Source organism: Lutzomyia longipalpis, chromosome 1 (genome assembly GCF_024334085.1).
Source record: "Lutzomyia longipalpis isolate SR_M1_2022 chromosome 1, ASM2433408v1".
NCBI lineage: Eukaryota > Metazoa > Arthropoda > Insecta > Diptera > Psychodidae > Lutzomyia > Lutzomyia longipalpis.
The window spans coordinates 45,583,011-45,603,168 of record NC_074707.1 but is presented as its reverse complement, the minus strand read 5'-3'; the positions used below and the strand labels follow the sequence as shown (position 1 = coordinate 45,603,168).

The 20,158-nt window shown below is 34.4% G+C and overlaps 2 protein-coding genes across 6 annotated transcripts in view; both read left to right on the top strand.

The window, feature by feature from the left end:
• The window catches only part of LOC129787775 (aryl hydrocarbon receptor protein 1), a 73,176-nt gene extending 68,271 nt beyond the window's left edge, over positions 1 to 4,905 (top strand). For 2 of the 3 annotated variants that reach the window (XM_055823542.1, XM_055823541.1), the window contains exons 8-12: positions 20 to 98; positions 172 to 487; positions 571 to 969; positions 1,038 to 1,789; positions 2,544 to 4,905. In XM_055823542.1, coding sequence (XP_055679517.1) covers positions 20 to 98; positions 172 to 487; positions 571 to 969; positions 1,038 to 1,789; positions 2,544 to 2,712 — 1,715 coding nt within the window. In that variant the 3' untranslated portion in view covers positions 2,713 to 4,905. The remainder of the gene's footprint in view (positions 1 to 19; positions 99 to 171; positions 488 to 570; positions 970 to 1,037; positions 1,790 to 2,543) is intronic. The other variant, XM_055823543.1, reaches the window with a different exon arrangement.
• A 4,452-nt stretch (positions 4,906 to 9,357) lies between these two features.
• Positions 9,358 to 19,607, top strand: LOC129787773 (organic cation transporter protein). Of its 3 annotated transcripts, none has more exons than XM_055823537.1 (7): positions 9,358 to 9,784; positions 13,326 to 14,038; positions 15,299 to 15,453; positions 15,556 to 15,724; positions 17,696 to 18,156; positions 19,052 to 19,180; positions 19,265 to 19,607. In XM_055823537.1, the coding sequence occupies exons 1-7, from the start codon at positions 9,782 to 9,784 to the stop codon at positions 19,519 to 19,521; spliced, it is 1,887 nt and encodes a 628-aa protein (XP_055679512.1). In that variant the 5' UTR covers positions 9,358 to 9,781; the 3' UTR covers positions 19,522 to 19,607. The 3 variants fall into 3 exon arrangements, with proteins under 3 accessions (XP_055679512.1, XP_055679513.1, XP_055679511.1); XM_055823538.1 differs by lacking the exon at positions 9,358 to 9,784 and adding an exon at positions 10,013 to 10,042; XM_055823536.1 differs by lacking the exon at positions 9,358 to 9,784 and adding an exon at positions 10,411 to 10,590.
• The last annotated feature ends 551 nt before the right edge of the window (positions 19,608 to 20,158 follow it).

Sequence of the window (20,158 nt, the reverse complement as noted above, 5' to 3'; positions counted from 1 at the left end):
AATTTTATTACCTTCGTAGTGCTAAAAACTGGTGCATCAGGAATGATTGCATATCGTTTCCAGAAGAAGGATGGCGAATGGCAGTGGTTGCAGACAAGGTAATGTTTGCTTGTGTGCGGGACATTAGTGGAGGGTTTTCTAATCTAAATCCATGTCAATGCAACTCCGTAGTTCCCGCCTTGTGTACAAGAATTCCAAACCAGACTTTGTGATATGCACCCATCGGCAGCTAATGGAGGAAGAGGGTCGAGATTTGCTGGGTAAGCGGACGATGGATTTTAAAGTCAGCTACCTGGATACTGGCCTATCGTCCAGCTACTTCACCGAAGCCGACCAAATAGTCGTCCCACCGACTGGTTCACCCAACTCCCTGCCACCACCTGTGACGCCACAGCGCACCAATCGACGCTACAAGACGCAACTTCGTGACTTCCTCTCCACATGCCGTTCCAAGCGCAAATTGCAGCAACAATCACAACTGGGACAAGTGAGTGGTTGATAAGAATGCCCCTCAACAACCACTGAGGATTAAAATATTCTTCTTTCGCTTTTTTTGCCTTACTTGAGCAGATCACACCTCCAGTTCCTGTTGTGGAGTACATCCCCGAACCAACCATTGCTGTTGCCACATACCCCAATCTCAATCCAATGTACTCAACGTCACCGTACCCGCCCACACCAGAAAACATCTACATGACACCCTCGGTGCACTCAACAAACTTCTATTCCGTTCCTGAGAATCTCTTCCACCAGTACCGTCTTCAGGGTGTCAGTGGTTACTATCCGGAGTACCATCATTCACCTGCACCCTCACCCTACGTCACAAATGGCTTCCTACCCTACGAAGGCTACGGGTTGTCAGCCAAGGAGGAGAAATGGCAGGAAAGTGGGAAATACTATCCAGGAACTGATGTTACGAGTCGGAGTCATGTATACGCCTCCAGCTACGGAAGTCCCACAACGCCACAGGTTTGTTCCTTTTAGCAAAAAAGAGGAATAATTGATGAAATAATTTTAAATTAACAATAAATTTCCAGGTAATCCCACCCAATCTGAAAACGCCAAAATCCTCCCCGCCCATTATGGATGTCGTTTCGTGCTCATCTGGTGGTCCATCCCCGGTGAATGCTTCCCCCGCGGGATTACCGCTCAATTCAGCACCATCCGGTGGGGCATCCAATCAAACTACACCCGTTTCAGCTTCCAGCACACTCGCCACCACAACTCCTTCCAGCAACAATGGCATCGTCACACCCAAAGTCGAAAGCTCCCCACCGGAGCACTACGAGCGCCAAACTGTCCTCATGTGGGGTGCAACGGGGACACAGGCGAGCGCACGTTCACCCAGCACAACACCCACATCGAATGGCATGTACAGCGAGACTCATCACCTAAAGCTCCACAATCAGATGGTCATGTCACCCGCTCTGGAAGATTCCCACCATCATGGCCATCACAATTCCCATCTAAAGTGGAATGGCTCTACCAGCAAGGATATCTCGTATCCCGTGCATCAGGGGCACCATGAATCGCCGAATCTCGAACATCCCGCCAGTACGGCTGCAATGTATGCCCAGGTAAGCCAGGCGGCGGGCATTGGGCATCACGGGGCCATCGTGGGCAACGAGGTGCTCCATCAATCGCCACAGGCACCAGCAACACCCCAGGGGGGCACCGGTGCCCAGACGCAGGCGGTCGTTGGGAGCAGTTGCGAGGTATGGAGTCCTGCATCATACTCGCAATACCAGTATTTCACTTATCACCATGCTCCTCAGCACGCAAGCACTCAGTGAGTGTCGACATTTTTGTTTGATTTAGTTGATTTCCACCCCCCCCCCCTCCCCAAAAATCCACCATCCCACAGTACCCTAATCCATTTTGATCCCCTAACACTCATTCATCTCCTTGTAGAATAAATTCTAATCTATCTCTCTCTGCTTTTTTACATCCTTCCGCCCAAAAACATTCCTGGAGCCCAAAAAAAATGGTGAAAGAGGCATCTTCTTGAAATTCCTCACACGCGCGATAAACCAAAATTCAAGACTTATGCTTTGATTTGTTTTATTTATCTTCCTTGCAGTTATATATATTTATTTTGCTTTTAGTCTTTTTCTTAAAGAATTTATGTTAAAATGTACAAAAGAATATGCTTAAAAAGTAGCAAAGTTAGAACATTTAACCCATTCCTGTCAAAAGATATTAATTATTTAATAATTTTATTTCTTTGTAGAAGATTTAAAAATTGAATTGAAGCTGATAGAAATGGGTTAAATAATTATGTACATATATAAACGAAAAGTGGATCGAAATGCCTCTTTCAACATCCCTTCATCCCCATAATACATAAATCCTTTTAAAATATCGCATCTTTGCAAAACAATTTAACAAAAAAGAAAATAAATTAACATTGTACAATATGCCAGACCTCGAAGAAATTCAAGAGAAAGAAATGGAGAAAAAAATGGAATAGAAGGTCTAGCAAAATGTCCCAAAGGGGCGTGTAAAATGCAATTAATTGTGGGTTATTTTGTGCTGTTGTGCAGGTCATCATTGGGCGACACCACCCAGTCACACTATCTATCGCGCAACAACGGCTACATGGAGCATCGCCAACGCGCCACCATATCTCCAACATCACCGCTCACGCATACGCATCCAACTCGTTCCCCGATCACGCGGACGGGAGTCCTCTGTTGTCCTTCTCTGAGGTGACCAACACTCTCCTGAATCAATGAAGGATTTCCCAACTAAATTGGGAAAAGAAAAGAAAGTCGCACAGTGTGCAAGACGCTGTGCTGTTTTCTTCTATTTTGTGTGCAATGTGTTAAGGAAAAGCAAAGAAATTTTATCGAACAAACAGCCACAGAGTGTTGCATGGAGAGAAAGAGAGAGAGAGAGAACATAGCATATATGTAATGTAAATTAAAACCATTTTTCCGGAAAGACCTACATTATATAGATATATTTATTACAAATATTTAAATGTGTATTTATAATGTACATTGTATATAGAGAGAAAATCCTATGTGTGGGAGGAGAATTTTATTATTTATAAAGTGAATGAAATGGAAGGAATTTGCTGTAGCATTACATATGTTTTAGGACATGATGATAAAGGGAGATAGATATGGCGGTAAATGTGTGAAAATCCATGCCAGAGACTTTTTGAGCAGAAAAATCAAAAGGAGTATCCAAGTTTACATAATTATATAGCATAAAAAGTATTGTGTGTTAATTTACAATTATTCAAGGCACAGATGAAGGGTGGAAATGGGTTAAAAGAATCCTTAGAAGACTTACTTCAAGGATTGTTGATTTTTTTTTAGAATAGAGTAAATTTTTCTTAGGCCTAACGTTTAAATTTCAAATTTTCTCTTTTAAATTAATCTTAAATTTATTTAAAGAAAAAAAATCATTTTCCAACATAAATATTTTTGTTTTTCAAACAACAATTTTTTTCTAATCTATTTTACTTTCTCTGATCCATATTTTTGAATTAATAAAATTTATTGTTGTTCCCAACCCTATTCACCCTGTCAGATGTCTCGAAAAAGAATTTGTAAATATCCTCAATTTTGTAACATATAAATTTAAAAGAAAAACGTGCAAGATCAAGTAAAAATTCATTATAAAAGAATTTTTATATAGATGATAAAACTAAAAAAAATCCAACGGGACGAACAATCTTACATGATTCGTTTATTATTTTCTGTGATAGTTCTCAAAAAAAAAACATCAATTAATTTCATTTTATAGTCAAGATATTTTATGTGGAATAAAATTGCATTCGTTAGAGAAAACAAATCCACAACTGCAGCTCTTTTTTTAACATTCCGCTTCTTACCATCATTCCATTTGTGATGTGAATGTGTAAAAAACAAAAAAAAATCTCTTTCTGTGTATAAAAAAAATGCTCCGACAATCTCTCTAAAATCTCAAAGCAAAAATTGATGCAATTTTTTGAAATAAATAAAAATTAACACGAAGGTACGCAAAGAAAAAAAATCCGAATGAAATAAAACTCTTTGATAAAAAAATTAATTTAAAAAAAAAAAGAATAAATAATTTTCTAAATTAGTGAAAATTAAAAAAAAAAAAAGAAAACTACCTTTAGAAAGTGAGAATGTGAAGAAGAAGAAATGATATTGTCCTTAAATATTTTCTAGTCCAGATAGCAGTTAATTGAGTATATGTATATTGAAATAAAAAATTTTGAATATTAGTCTTTAAGTAAGAAAAAGAATAAAATAAATAAAATTCCTTTTATTGCAAAAAATAGGCATTAAATTAACGTGAAAAATGATATAAGTAATAAGAGGCATATTAAATGAATATTTGAAGATGAAGAAAAAAGAGGTCTAACCATACGTCATACGATTAAAGAGAAAAATTCGCTAATTAGTCCCACACAAAAGAGTGATAATGAAACATTTTTAAAAATTTCCATTTATTGTAGTTTCAAAGTCAAAATAAATAATTAAAATTTTTATTTTGAAATTTTTCAATTTTCTCATTTGATTTTGAGTGAAAAAGAAATTTCTTAATTAAAACAAAATAAGGGGGAAACGGGCTGATAAAGTTTTAAAAAGGATTCTTAGGAAAAGCTCGAAAATATCATATTTTCCAATGAAATATCCTTGAAATATCCATTGGGAAATACGATATATGTACATTCGAGCTTTTTCGTCAACTCTTGTCTAACAATATGTAAGCCTTGATCTCCCACTAAACCAAATTCAAATTTTGAATTTATTTTTGTAAATTAAAAATTAAACAGTGAGTGAAGAAAAAATTATTCAATCAATGAGAAAATATTGTAAATTATGTATAACTTATTTATACAGAACATTATCAAATGTATATAAATAATAAAATCTATAATAGAAAATCTCTATCAACTTCAAATTTTATTTTTATTATGATTTGTGAACTATTTTTAGGCTTTATAAACTTGGAGTTTCTTCAAGAAGTTCTTGTCTCATTAGCACAGATTAATTAATCGATAATTCTCTTCTATTTACAAGTTAATTGACTTTGCAAAATGATTTTTGAGAAATTAACGAAAAGAATGATGAAATTGCTGAAATTTCGTGCCAATCGTCAAGTTGGAGTCAAAACAATACATAATAATTTTTTGTGAATGTCTCAACACTTCTATTTTCATTTTAAAGTTCATAATATAATTTATGAAAAATCACAGACTTTGCCTAAAAAGCTCCTCATCTGCCGATGAGATGCGAGACACGTGAAGTGAGAAGAAGACTCTTTGATGTGGAGCATCCACACCAAAATGCTATAATTGAGAGATTAAATGAACGATAAATTGAATTATGAGTTTCGTGTGAATTCTTGAAAATAATTCTGTACACATGCCAAATTCTTTCTCACAGAAATTAATAAACTCCCAGCGATTTGAGGTGTGATTCCGAACTGCTGAAAAAGAATTCTGATGAAATATTCTTTCATCTGATGTCACATGAAATCCTCATTAAATGAAGAATTTATCTTGAGAATATTTTCTATTTAACTAAAGAACAGAATTTCTCTCAAAAAGGATAAAATAGACGAAGCAGCAGAAAAAAAAGAAAGAATTAAATTTTCAAACTACACCAACATTAGGGGAATAACATTAAAAATTCTCGGTGCATCTCAAATCCCCCCCAACCACCTGCAAAGACTTCTCAAAGATATGGTCATGCACGATGAGATAAGGAATAAATTGCTAATTATATTATTTTCGTTTATGCTTGCCATTCTTCATGGTGATTCACCTCACACACGACACACTGTCTCCCCCCATTATGCTTTCATATCAATTTCCTCCCCAAGTTGAGAGAGACATTCTACATTCGCCTTTAGGAATGCACTAACGTCTCCCAAATACCTCTCGCGCTTCTACACCGCCTAACATGTTTATTTGATCATTTATTACCTAATTTTCCTCACGCTCCTACTGCATGTGTGTACCACGCTAATCGCCTTCCTTGCGTTCGCTCCCATTTGAACCCACAAAATCTCGTGATATTCATTTTAGTTGGTAAATATTCGCCAATTTTCTCAAGTACAACAATGTGCCTCGCACAAGATGCATCACTTCTCTGGATGTGATGTACAACTGGGTTTTGTTTTTCTTTTAAAGCACAGAGATAGACCTCAGGTCAAAATTTCGGCGTAAGAAACATAGCAAAAAGTCTTCATTTAGAAATAAAATATAATTTTTTTCACGTTAACCCTTTCAGGTTCATTGGTCATAAGCTGAACCAAAGGCTCGATTTTAAAAATGTTTCTTTTTGTATAGTTATTTTTTGAATAATGAGTCCAAATTAGTATAAAACTACGTCTTTACTATCCCTAATCATTTTATGACCACAAAAGGACATTCCCAAGGACTCACAGGATCAGAAAGAATGAAAAACCGTTAATTTTTGAGTTTAGATTTTTTGATAAAAATGTCTTATTTGAGCTCAAAGGTGCCAATAAAAATTATTTTTAGTTCAATCAGCTCGCTAGATTAGTCGTGAACCTCAAAGAATTAATATTGCTAAAAGAATTAAAAATTAATTTCCTCGGACGTGTAATAAATGGTTCAAAAAGCTTACCCGGCTGGTCCATAGTCTACAAAAGATTTTTTTAAGTTATAAGGATGTTCAGGAAGATATAGAAAAATGTTTAAAAGTATGGCAAAAATTATAGATTTATTTTGACCGATTAATCAATCCCTGGCTAAAACTCCTGATAAAAAAAAGCTTAACTAATTATTGATTACTTAAAGTAGCCTAACTCCTCTATGATTAAATTTTTCTCTCCTCTGTGTTTTAATTAAATTGAGATTCCTTCGATCTCCACCAGTAACTTTCTTCGAGCTGAAGTCACCAGGATCTGTGTGGTGTACATCTGTACCTGAGAGCAGCATCACCTTTTCTCATGGAGAGCAATAAAAGGTGATATATGGAAAAATATTTGCGTGTGACATTTCTTTTAGCTGGGTTTGAACTTGAACTGACTAAATATTTGAGGATGTGAAAATGCCGTCTTTTGAAGTTACCCCGCTCCCCGCAAACGAATGATATACGGCTGCTGGGTTGGAAAATTAGTAAGTATGAATAATAAGTTTGTTGACCAAATATTGGCATAGAAATATCCGATATAATCCTCCCACACAGAAAAGGGAAATAATGTGGCAAATTTTTCACACAGAATAAAATAATTTGTCAAAATAAAATATTATTTGAGTTTCCATGCACAATATTGCAAAGTACGTAAATGCAAAGACGTCAGAGACGACGGGGTAATTGAGGAATATTCCGAGGCAGTGAACTCTCATAGCTATGCTCTATTGATTAGCCAATTGATATGCATAATAATGTGTATTTTTTTGATGTTGTTGTTGCAACACTACCCGTGTGATAAAGCACATGGAGAGTGGATACAAACAAACACTCACACGGTCATTTTTCCAACATTACTTTCACCTTGATTCTCGATTTTCTGACTCATACAGATAAGTATCGCGAGTTCTAAGGAAAAATATTTTTCATTCTCTCAAATAAAATAAAAATAAAATGGGAGCTTAGTTTAAATTTTCTGGTATTTTTGCATTTTTAATTTAAATATTTTTAACTTATCATGTTTTATTTTTTTTTCTTTTTGCCATTTAAAAGGGGATTTTATGTATATAATTGTATGTTCTCAGATGGGTTGAACAACGTATTGTTGACGAAGCTATCTGTTCCTGTGTTGGCGCACCACCTGTTCATGCAACCAAAATTGAGGAAGAAAAGACGATAATACTGGAAAAATTCCGAATTTAATGCAAATACAGAAGAATAGATCATCCAGATTCTTTGCATTGGCAATGTCGTCATCAACATAATAAGATGGCACCATGCCTTAGCCCATTGATACGGATATACCTGGCACCTTTGCTTCGACTCATATCGTAACAATTTATACAAATATTATTCAACTATCGCGAGACTACATATATCGCGTGATGAGAAGGGGCGTGTAAGTGATGCATTTTAGGTACTTCTTGGCTTTTTTGCTTCTTAATATACTTTTACTTTTTTCTTATGAAAATTTAAAGCATTAATCGTGAAATTCTGGGAGTTTTTTTTATCAATATCTCAGCTTCTGTAAAGGCCAATAGAGGCTATTCAAAGGTCTAATTTTGGATGTTAAGAGGAATAGGTTTCTTAAGATAATTCAGAACGTATTTCTTCATTAAATACAAAGACTAAAAAATCTATACCTAATATTTTGTTTAAAGCATTTAAGCTTGTCAATGAATAAAAATCAGAGAAAAAATAATCTTTAACGCCCTTTTCTACGATTTACTTAAAAACCAATCAATCTCTTAAATTTTAGAAAAGAGAGTAATCCGTTCATCAAAATAATATTTTTAACGGTTTATGATTTTTCAAATATAGCCGAAAGCTTTGTATAAAAAGAAAAATTTAAGGTTTTAATAAAATTAGATATTTTACTACATTTTAAGTCTAAATCTAACTCTTCTAAATTTTTTTGGATTCACTTTTAAAACAGATTTAAATTATTAAAATTTAGCGTTAAAAAAATTTATAAGAAAATTATCAGAATTTATTTGCCAACAAAATCTCAAAAATTAATTAGATAAAACCCCTTGGTCCACAATAATGACAATAATGAAATAAGAAGGAATTTTCCACACATTTTTCCATTTAAATGGCAATAATAATTAAATAATTTTGATTAAATATTTTTTATAGACTCTCCTCGTTGATCTTATCTCAACCACTCAAGTGTGAGAATTTATTCTCCCCTCTTGCAACCACGTTGGTATAATGAATAATATGTAGATCACATGCGCGGACCTTCCTCAATGCAAAAGCTCAACGACCGTCATAGAGCGGCGGACGAAGAGATGTTACCTCGATGGGAAAAAAAGTGCAGATCAACGACTGACGAATTATGTGTAGTCATATGCGAAGATCATATGATTGAAACAATATAGTATGTATATAAGCCGGAAGTTCGAGGATAAAGCATTGATGGCGAAAGTTGCGCGATATTTTTCAAATAAATGTAGCAAAATTGTATAATCCCCTGGATAAATTATGCACACACACAAGGCAGGACAGAGAGATTATGCGAGGATTTTGATCACAAATTTGGAGGAGAGATCGTGGCCCTCGCTTCCCCAATAGAACCGCCATAGACGCTGCTATGTACTTTGGTAAATGTTTAACCACCGCATTTGGTAAATTGAAACAGTGGCGAAAATTATTTATTGAGCAAATAGTGCGAATATAAAAATTTTTTGGCTCGATATCGTCTTCTTATCGTGTCTCTATAAAAGTGAAAAATACCCCAGATGCCACCCACATTTTATCAATTGTGTGCTCCCAGTGAAAACGTGCGGCTCGATTGCGTCTCTCCCCAAGAGTGGCAATATTTTGATATTAATTAATTTACGACGATCTAAACACATACTCCAAACAAATTGATCGATTCTCTTTTCATGATCAATTGATTCTTCTCCGGCCACAGCCGAATCATCAATACGTTCTCGCGATCAAAGTGATAATTTTCTCTTTCTCGTGAACGTGGAGGAAAAAAATATATTTTTACACATAGTTTTTTTTGTTGGTGGCAAATTGGACAGATTGAGACTTCTCTTTGAGAGGTGGGGAAAAATCGTCAGTGTACGCCGCCAGCGTCTTGTCTAAATGATCGCTAATTGCTTACCCAAATAAGTAATTTGTGATCTAATTTCTCCGGCAAATACAAAATCACCATAAAAATGGTAAGTCCCACCATATTTTGGCACATAGAGTTCTATATCTTCCGCCTTATCGTCCAGAACTTACTTGTCCACAAGATCGGTGGCAGTGAAGATCGCACAAATAAAAAGTTCCGCGGGAATTACACTTAACTTCCACAAAATTTCCTTTTAAAGTGCTTTTTGAAAATATTCTGTGAGATTTTCGTTTGTGAAATTTTCTTGTGAGATCCTTAGAGATCCTTTGAAGATCCTGCGAGGGATTCCACCAAGTTTAGCGAGGTGATGACCGAGAGAAATGAAAGAAATATGTGCCAATGTCACGTACGGCCGAGACAATAAAATTTGATTTGCCAGACAACGCGCGATGTATATTTTCGACTCAATTGAGTATCATGGCAAAGTGAGAAAGATTTCCGCATCTTGTGCCAAGTGTTACATAAGCTTTCCCACAGTTTTCCACGAGTACCCATCCCACGTGGTCACGCGAGTCACTCATCGTTGCAAGTTCACGAACACCGGCTGTGTGTTCACGATGACCACGAAATGCACACCGCAAGCGGAAGAAAAGTATTCGTGATCATGAGATGATCTTATAGGAAATAATTTTCTCGAGGGTCTGCCAACTATTTCTAATTCACATCACTTTTAGTTCTTCACGATCAAGCAAAAGGGACACCGAGTCTCTGAAAAAATAAATTCCCTAAATTATTTGAAAATCGTAGTTTTTTGTAATTTACTGTGATAAATTTTTGGATAATTTAGCAGATACGTAAAAAGAAGGCTCCACAATGGCTAGAAGAACGAGCCGTGTATCTTTTTCCCTCCCCGTAAGTTCAAGTGCAAACAGATGATCGGAATTTTGCATCAAGTGTCGTGTGATTAAATGGCACATCGTGATGATTTAGTTTATTTTAGCAACGTACAGACTCGTGTAGAAGATGATGGAACATCTGAAAAAATGCTGAATAGTTTAGAATTGAAAAAAAAAACGAAAAATATTCTTTTGATATTTATTTAAATTGGCGATTAAATAATTCAGAAATATTTTTAAATTAAAAACGAAATGTAAAATCAGAATTTCCCAAAGATTTTTTTCGCTGAAAAGTTCTTATTTGAGCTCAAACAACTTGAAAAACTTAATTTTACTAAACATCTTTAAAAAAGCTCAAATGCCAGAGCTTTTCCCAGCAAATTGCCACATTAATGTAACTAAAATGTTAATGCTTAATAATTAAATTACAAATTAATTCATTTAAAGGAGGATTATTATAATTTGATAAATAATCATAGCGAGATGATCAAAGAACGCCCATACTTTAAAAGTTCTGAAAGCTCCAATTTTATTTTTTTGCTTTTTCACTTTGACAAATCTTTATTTGAAAAAAATTAAAGAAAACTTTTTTAACTCAATTTCTTAATATTCCTCTCATTTTACCGGATCAAGAAATAATCAAAAATATTTCTCATCCTTCTTGCATTAAATTAAATTTCAACGATTTCCCACTGTGAGCTTTTTCTTCGCTACACAGAGAATTTCCATTTAATCTGATTACATTAAAATGTTGCTTATATTGTTGTTAACTTATGTGTAGCTTATGTTATCTTATTTGGAACACGCAGCTTCCGACTTTATGTTAAATCTAGGCCGTGCGTTATTGTTATTTCCACGGATCTGTATTTATTTCTCCATTCTATCCAGGCGCTTCTGTTTACATCTCTTCAAACAACAATCAATATATTCTTCTCACCACGTGCTTGTTGCTTTTTTATCTATTCATTCTCCATGCGAATTCACTATAAGATCTCGATTAAGTTCTCTCTCAGTTTGAACAGCGAGTCTCCCTCTATTCATATTATGGCGGTAGAGAATTCATTGACGTCAAAGTGTTAACAGTTTTTTTACCCTCCTTGTAATTATAGCCATTTATCGACTAGTTAAGCCTGCCTTATAAATAAAACTTTACGAATCAAGATCAAATTTTACGACGGAACTTTCTTTTTTTAGAGAAAAGAACTTTTGAGCTTTTCTTTAAGAAAGTAAAATTGAATTTTCTTCATTTCATTGTACCACAAAATTCGTTCACAATTAGTAAAGAATTTTGAAACGCAAATGCATTTCATGTCTCTCAATCAGCAAATTCCTTATGAGATTCCTTTCTAAATGCGTCTGCTTCATGCTAATAAATGCACCTATTTGATGCAATTAAGAGTCGCGTTAGCATCCGTCATAAATAGGAGCAAAAAAATGAAGATAGGAAAATTTCCAAAAGCATTTTAATTGGTCCCATCAGTTAGATCGATCACCGATTAGACTTTCGTTGATAAACGTCGTACTGAGAACAATCTTGATAAATTAGATTGCACAATAGCGCTCGCTTCCCCTTCAATTGAGCACCTTTTGATTGATCCGATTGATCCCCACCGCGTGGTAGAAGGTGATTCCCACTTTCCAGTTGCTCTGTAGCCTCCCCGCCAATGCAAACTATGGCTTTAGATTTTCATGAAAGCTTTCAACTAATGAAAACTCAATTTTTTTTAGTCATGAAGTTTTGTTATTAAGCCTTATTTTTATAGATAACAGTGGAGGCTCCTGGTTTCAGTATTCGTCAAATATTTATTTCTAAATTCTTTTGAGTTAGTTCTCTAAACTACCATAAAATAGTTTAGGGGCGATTTTGCAATTATTAAATATTTTTCTCATTAAAAATATGAGATAAAAGCAATGGAGGCGCCTGGTTATAATATATCTTTCTATTCAGCTTTCAGAATAAACAGGACTCAGAATAAAGACTAGAAATTTCTCAAGCTTAAACAGAAGTTAAAAAAAAAGACATTAAATGATATTCTGGAGGAGCTTTTAAAACGTCTATAAATCGTTTAATATAGTTTTCTATTCAATCCAATAACTTGTTAAAATATCTACTAAATATCTTTTGTTGTCTTACTTCAATGTTAAATTTTTATGTTCACTTTATGCTAAAAACTTTCACAAACAAAAAGCTCTAAAAGACATTCCCTTAGAAAAGCTCATAAAATGCTTTTTATGTGCAATATTTCTTTTTCAATAAAACTTTTCCATTTTTCATTTCAAAATTTCCCACCATAAAACACATAGAGAAGCATTGAGAGCATTTTCGACCACGCTCTCGGTTGAATTGCATTACAATTCATCTTTTTTTTCCTCACGAAAAAGCTCTCCATATATTGATATACAATTTCCCATGGCAATCCCCACGGAGCAAAGGTGCTAATTGAATCTCACTGCGTTGGTTCTCCAAGGCACAGCATAGCGCAGTACCTTAGAACTTTTCCTATGGATCGGATCGGAAGAAAGTGAATTGAGCTCGCGCTCTTTCTTAAAAAAAATAGTTTAGTTTAATTGGCACAAATTGGAAGTTTTTTGAGAGCTTTTTATTTCTTTGAGGAGCTTTCAGAACGCGCGCGAGTTTGTGCGAAAAAATATTTTAAGTTTGCAAGAAGAATTTTTTTAGGAAGAAGAAAGAAAAAGAGTTTTGTGGAATATTTTTGGATTAAAGTGTTTGTTCATCCCTCTGGAATATAGGCCGACTACCCGCTTCTCAATTCGGGTGCAGCTGTTGGTGGTGCGGCAAGTCCGACCACCCAATGCAGAGATACGAGCAATTTTGAACCCGTTGCACCAGCTCCATCGCACAATATCCCCTACCATCCGCGCAGGAAGTCCCTCATTGACGAAATCGACGTACCAACTGAGAACGTAGACATGGTGGACAAGGTGGACATCATTGGGAAGGTTGTCGGTGACTGGGGATGCTGGCAGCTACGCACAGTCCTCCTCATTTTCCTCTGCAAAATCCCCAGTTCATGGTTCATGGCGTGCATCATCTTCACCGCCCCCGCACCACGTCATGGGGATTTCTTCTGCAAACCACCTCCACACATACCCGTCCTACCGGAAGTCAATAAGAGCACGTGGATCAAGATCTCCCATCCAGCTGTGCTGGATCCCGCCGATCAGGAGCTCACCATTGACTTTTGCAATGTGTACGATGATGCCCTGGACCATGTTAGCAAGTACTTCAATCGTAGCGATATGTCCAATCCGTGGATTGAGCCTGAACGCAATGCCACAAATATCATCCCATGCGAGAGCTTTCAGCACCACAGTGACTACAAAAGTATCATCACAGACTTTGATTTGGTGTGTTCAAGAGATATTCTAGTCGCCACAACGCAGTTCTTTCACCTATTTGGTGTTCTCTGGGGTGGCATCATCACTACACAACTTCTAGTGCAGTAAGTTTCTAATTACCTATATTTAATCTTTTAGTGGATTTAAAAGCTCTGCATCTTTAGTTTATGAGACTATTTTTCAATATGTTTTATCACTAAACGATTATTATGAGAAATCCAGAAATTCTCACGGAAACATTAAATATTCTAAACTTTTTGCATTATGATGCCCCTTCACAGACAATGAGACTGAAATCTTCATTAAATCTAAACTTATTTGTATTGAGAATTTTTTCTATTTTCGTGTTCTTTTCACGATTTTTTGCTCTAAAAATGGAAATAGTGCAGCAAAAGTTCGCTTGTGAAAATACCATGAGCTTTAAGCTCAAGAAAATCTTCGAATGTTCTCAATCTAAAATGAAGGTTTTTAATTTAAAATTCAAAAGTTTTTTTATTCGGCAAATGAAAAAAATCTCAATTTAGATTTTATTTCTCGATTAAAAAATTCCACCTTCAAAAAATCAAAAGTTCTCAAGGATACAGTCGGAAGAAAGAAATTATGTAAATTACCTGTTCCGCCCCTTAGATCTTAAAGCTCTCAACTCAGGGTTTTGCTAGAAAGAAAAAAAAACATATTCTGACAATTTTCAGTCTTGATAAATTGATCTTTAAATATTCATTTTCTGTTAATTTCTTTAAAGGTCTTATTTTAAAAAAGTTAGGCCTCTTAGATGTATCTAAACAATTCGGACAAAAAAAAATCTTTTTGATCTTTTATAATCTAAAAATTCTCTTCTTCCTCCCTCAAACTCTTTCTTACAGTTACTTCCTCTAATTATCCCTTCAAAAGACTTAAAATCTTTTCTAGAATGACTTCTAATCACGAAATAACAATTTGGATTATTTTTATAAAAAAAAAACTAGATCTTTTTGAGAGAACTTTCAATAAGGAAAAACCTCAACAATTTGTTCTAAATTGTTTCTAATTCTAGTAATTTTCCCCTCAAAGTTTCTTTTTTACATAAAACCTCTAAAAGTATTTTTTTTCATCCTTGGATCATTTTGCAAAGGAACAAGGCAAGGAATTTCGATGTTATATTAAAATTAAAAACTAAACCAACATTTCAGGGTTCAAGACTAAAATATTCAACGTGAAGGTAAAGAAAGAGGGAAAATATTGAAATTTTCACGATCATCACCTTGATTATGGAATTGCGTGCGATCTTCGCACAAAAATCAATTATTTGCACACTCTCCTTGAACTCTGGGAAAGAAATTCGATAAGAAAATTAAATAAAATGTGTCTCGTTTTTTTGTGTGTAGCTTCAGCCCACGTCGTGTGATGTTGGCCGGGATGTTGTCGCAAATAATTTGCGGAAATCTCACGGGTCTGGTCACGAGCTATGGACTTCATGTATTCTTCAGGTGCCTTTCTGCCATTTGCTGTGGTCTCATGTACACTGCAGGCGCTGTTATATGTGAGTGGGAAAATTCTAGATGAAAATTTATTTAGGCAAAATTTCTAAGAATTAGAATTAGATTAGATCTTCTTCTCTGAATTCTTCTCTTCTTATTTTTAGTCTCTGATATCACGGCGGGAAAGTACAAGACGATTGTTTGCACAATGTTTGAGCAATTCTGGTCAATCGGTGTGATTCTTCTACCAGGAATGGCGAGCTTTGTCAACAATTGGTCACAACTCTACATGGCAATTTCCTTCCCCACCTTCATCCTCGTCATCCTCCACAGGTGAGTTTGCTCCTAACTCCTCCACAAAGCCTTAATTTAACAGCCCAATTTGCAACTTTAGAAGTTAATTCGCGCAATCACGACGAATTCACATGGTTAAGATAATTGGGGAGCTTTTATTAAATTATTTCTCATTCCATTGATCCTTCTAACAAAGCGACAAAATATAATTTTTTCTTCCTATTCTTCTGTAGAATAAATATTGCTAGAACCTGTATATTCTAGAACCAATATTATTCCATTTTTTATTTTCTTCAATGATAAAAAAAACATGAATTATTTGCACGAAAATGCTGACGATACCAGCGCGTATGCAAACAATTTGCGTTGTTAAACAGAATGTGAGGACTTTTGTGCAAAAATTCTATTTTTTCCACACATTAGAATCAACAAAGAATAATATTTACATAAACCAAATTGTTCTATTTTTTTTTGACTCTGTGTAAAAACAAATTGGCCTTTAGATTGTGATTAAACTATTGATAATTTACATATTCTAACCTGGCGGGAGCTTTATCTTATGCAAGCATGAATCAGATTCTATTTTTTTCTCCCTCTATCCCCACACAATGTTTTCCCAAGATTAAAATAATATTTACATGGATTGTGAATGTGGCAATTTTTCACGCAAACCTAATCAAGAACAGAAAAAAGTTTAACTTAATTTAGCAAAAAAAACACGTGATCGTTCTATTTTGAGATAATTTTGCCTTCTTAACAAACTTTGAAAATTTTCTAATCACGATCGAAAATCGAGACATAAAGAAGTGAATAAAAGTAATGGATTTTATTTGCAATTTGGGGAATATAAAGAAATTAATTGAAACATTTTTCTTTTAATAAAATTCAATTTAATATCTCAAAGCGGATAAAATAAATAAAAGAGGTTATTACTAATTTATGTTGGTATTTTATTTATTAGTAAGCAATTCCGTGAAGTTAATTTTTAATGCTCCTGTCCAAACTATTGCATGACTTCAAATCAACACCTGAGAGATTTTTTTTATTCAATCACAATTGAATTGTGACGTAAAGACGGCTGTATAGACTTTTTATTTGAATTACAAAATAAAAACATTCTCTCTTCAGTTTATAGAATTATTTTTTTTTTATCTCAACAAATGGTTTGTTTTGAAAAGTTCTGTGTGTCGGCTTTAGTTGATCTTCAAAATTAAAAATTCTCTTTATTTTCTTTAATTTATTTTAGGTATTTAATGCATTTTTAAGAGTCTCAGTTAAAAGCTTTTTTTAATATTAATTTTATTGATTTAATGTGTTTTAAACTTAAATTTTTAAGAATATTTGATTATTATTTTATTGTGGATAATTTAGAAGAAAGAAGAACTGGAAGGAAAATTTCATTCCCACTAAGAGGATAAATTACCTTTAAAAAGCATTTAACACAATTACTTTTTCTAAAGAGTATTGTAGAATTATAATTTTAAATTATATTTGTAACAAGCTTCAAAGGATATTACGCAAAATGCTACATTTAAAACATTTAAATCATTATTTCTTGAATAATAATTTAATAAATAACTCAATTAACTTGGAAAAGCTAATCTAAGTTGGAAAAGCTTTAACTTATATTGAAAATTTTATAATTTAAAGTTTGTACTTCTTAGCACTTTAATTTTCTTTCCATTTCTATTGGGTTTATCTAAATCAGTTTATTTTTCCGTTTTTGTTAATTGATTTGCGAAAAAATAACGATTTTACCAAATTGGGAAAGAAGCTTTAGGACAAATTTATTTTCTTAATTTATCAAATAATTCTCTTTTATATTACACCACGCCAAAGATAAACTTATTATTTATCCAAAATTAATTTTTAGTTAAAATAAAATGAAATATAGGGGTGAGGGGGGTAAAAAAGTCACTTAAATCTTTCTTTATTTTTTTTTCTGCTATTCCCTAAAGGTTTTGCATTTCCTTTCAAAAAAATAATTTTAAATAATCTTTTTTTTTTAAGATGGATCCCAGACTCTCCACGCTGGCTAATCGCCAGGAATCGCGTGTCTGAGGCAAAGGCAATCCTCGAGGAAGCAGTTCGGATAAATGGAAGACCGAATGCCCTACCGCGGGACTTTGAGCACCTGCTGCAAGTTCAAGCGGCCTCGTGCCTTGAGGGTCCTCCTCCACCAACTTGGTGGTCCCTCTGGGAAGGTCATCGGGCTAAGCGTCACATGATCTGTGTTCACCTCGTGTGGTCCATCTACATTGTCACCTACTACGGCATGTTGCTCAACATTCGTGTCTTTGGGCGCGAACACCTCGAGGCTAATACCATCGTGGCGGGATGCTGTGAAATTTTGGGTACCTTCATTGGACTGTATTTGATACTCAACAGCGAGAGGAAGTGGCTCTGGACGGGCATTTGGAATGCAGTAGCTGGCCTAGCTGCCTGTGCCATTTGGTTCATTCCACCATCAGGTAATTATAACTTTAATATCTTTCTCATTGACATAGCTAAGAAGCCTTTAAAAAATGATCAATTAAAACGTTAAAAATCAAGAAATCTTTTATGCTAAAATTATGCTTGAAAATGAATTTTATTGAATTTAAATTTTAAATTAAACAAAATGCTCATAAAATGCAAATTTTCCACTTTGTAGGGGAGACCAGGGTTAAAAAAGTCACTTAAGGGTTTAGAAAAAGCTCAAAATATCATATTTCCCAAACAGATAAAGCGAAAAGTATAGCTCAATTCTTTAGGATATTTCTTGCCCTACAACTCTTTCTCAGATCATTTTGTTCTATCTAGCTCGGAAATATGATATTTTAAACTTTTTCCAAACCCTTAGCCCCGCTCTCCCCTAATTCGTAAGAATAACATTTCCGGCTTTGGGAGAATAAAATATTCATTTTTGCTTTTGAATTAAGAAGAATTTATGGCAATTTCTTGAGAGAAATATTCAAAACTGATAAAAGATCATCCACCACAAGGTCTTCCACACCACCGGGATGAAAGCAATTAGCAAGTTTTAATTTTAACTAAAAGCTCTTTTTAGCATATTTCGTGCACTTTCTACCTTGAATTCAAATCATTGACATTCACTGCATCGAAAAATTATTTTATTTTGAAATATTTTTTTCCATTTTTTCCAATGAAAAAAAAAGTGAAATAAAATTGATTTATTAAATGTTTTAATCGTTATAATAAAATTCCAAACATTTTGTTGCATTTTTGGACACTTTGCACGCGATTCTAAAGCTCCCAAAGATATATTTCTTACGTCATAAAAGTTGAGAGAGAGGAAAAAAAAAAGAAAATTCTGGAAATAAGAATAAATTCTCATGCGGATCTTGAATTAATTTTCTTTTGCAGTTCAGGGTCTTGAGCGTGTTATTCTGGAGATGACGACAGCCATGATCACAAAGACGGCAATTTCCACGACTCTGTCCATCCTCACCACGTGTACCACGGAACTAGTCTCGGCAGATAAGAGGAGAATTTGTGAGTTGCCCAAAAAAATTAAATTCCCAAAGCTTTCTTAAAGATCTTTTTTATTAAATAAATTTAAAAAAAAAATCCTTTCAGGCGCCTTTTCGACGATCGTGTGGGCCAGAATTTGGCTCCTGACGGCCCCCTTTATTGGTGCCACCACAATCTTCGGCAAGTACGTCGCTCAGACCGCCCTATCTGGTATGTCCATCGTTGGTGGCTTCCTCACAATGTTCCTGTCCAGCCCACGCACACTGCCGGCCAGAAAGAAGAAGACAACAAATCTACCCCCAGAACTGACCACACCCGAAGTTTGGACCGTGAAGAGTCATCAGGAGAAAGCTGGTGCCTAAATCAACCTCTCAGTTTACTTACAATAAGTACAAGATTGATATCCAACTGCAATTCTCCTGCTGCCTTGTGCATAATGAAAAGAAAATCTTCATAATTATTATAAGAAAATGACTATAAATATAATTTATTTGAAAAGATTAAAAAAAAAGTTTTTTTGTTTAAAAAAATGGGGAGAATCTTTGAAGGAGAATGAAGAATAACGTGAGAATATTATTTAGGGGAAGATGGACTAATAATGAACCATTTTAGTTGATTTTCTCTATTTTCATGACTTTCATAGAGAATAAATTATTAAATTGGAAAAAGAGAAAGTTTTTAAGATAAGTCTCAAGAATTTTAAGTCTTTCTATCGCATTTTATACGTATTTTTTGAATAACTGGGGCTAATAAAATCAGTCAAAAGATTAGAAAGAAAGCTTAGCTTTGTTTCTTTAAGAAATATCATTTTTAGAGCTTTTTTAAGCTCTTACCTGAATTTATTTGCCCCAGTCTCCCTGTTCGTACTTCTCAGTTCTTTTGAGCAGTTTTGTGCTAATTTTCTCACTTCTTTTAGAATCTAAATTCCCACTTTTTCTTTATTTAAAGTCTGTACATCAGCAGAACCAAAAAAAAACATTTTAAAAATCCGTATTAAGT

Excerpts from the sequence above, each read along its gene's own strand:
- LOC129787773 (XM_055823536.1), top strand. The coding sequence starts at position 10,552 with ATGGCTAGAAGAACGAGCCGTGTATCTTTTTCCCTCCCC. Across the intron at positions 10,591-13,325 it reads GTGTATCTTTTTCCCTCCCC|GCCGACTACCCGCTTCTCAA; the intron begins GTAAGTTCAAGT and ends TCTGGAATATAG. Across the intron at positions 19,181-19,264 it reads GGCAGATAAGAGGAGAATTT|GCGCCTTTTCGACGATCGTG; the intron begins GTGAGTTGCCCA and ends AAATCCTTTCAG.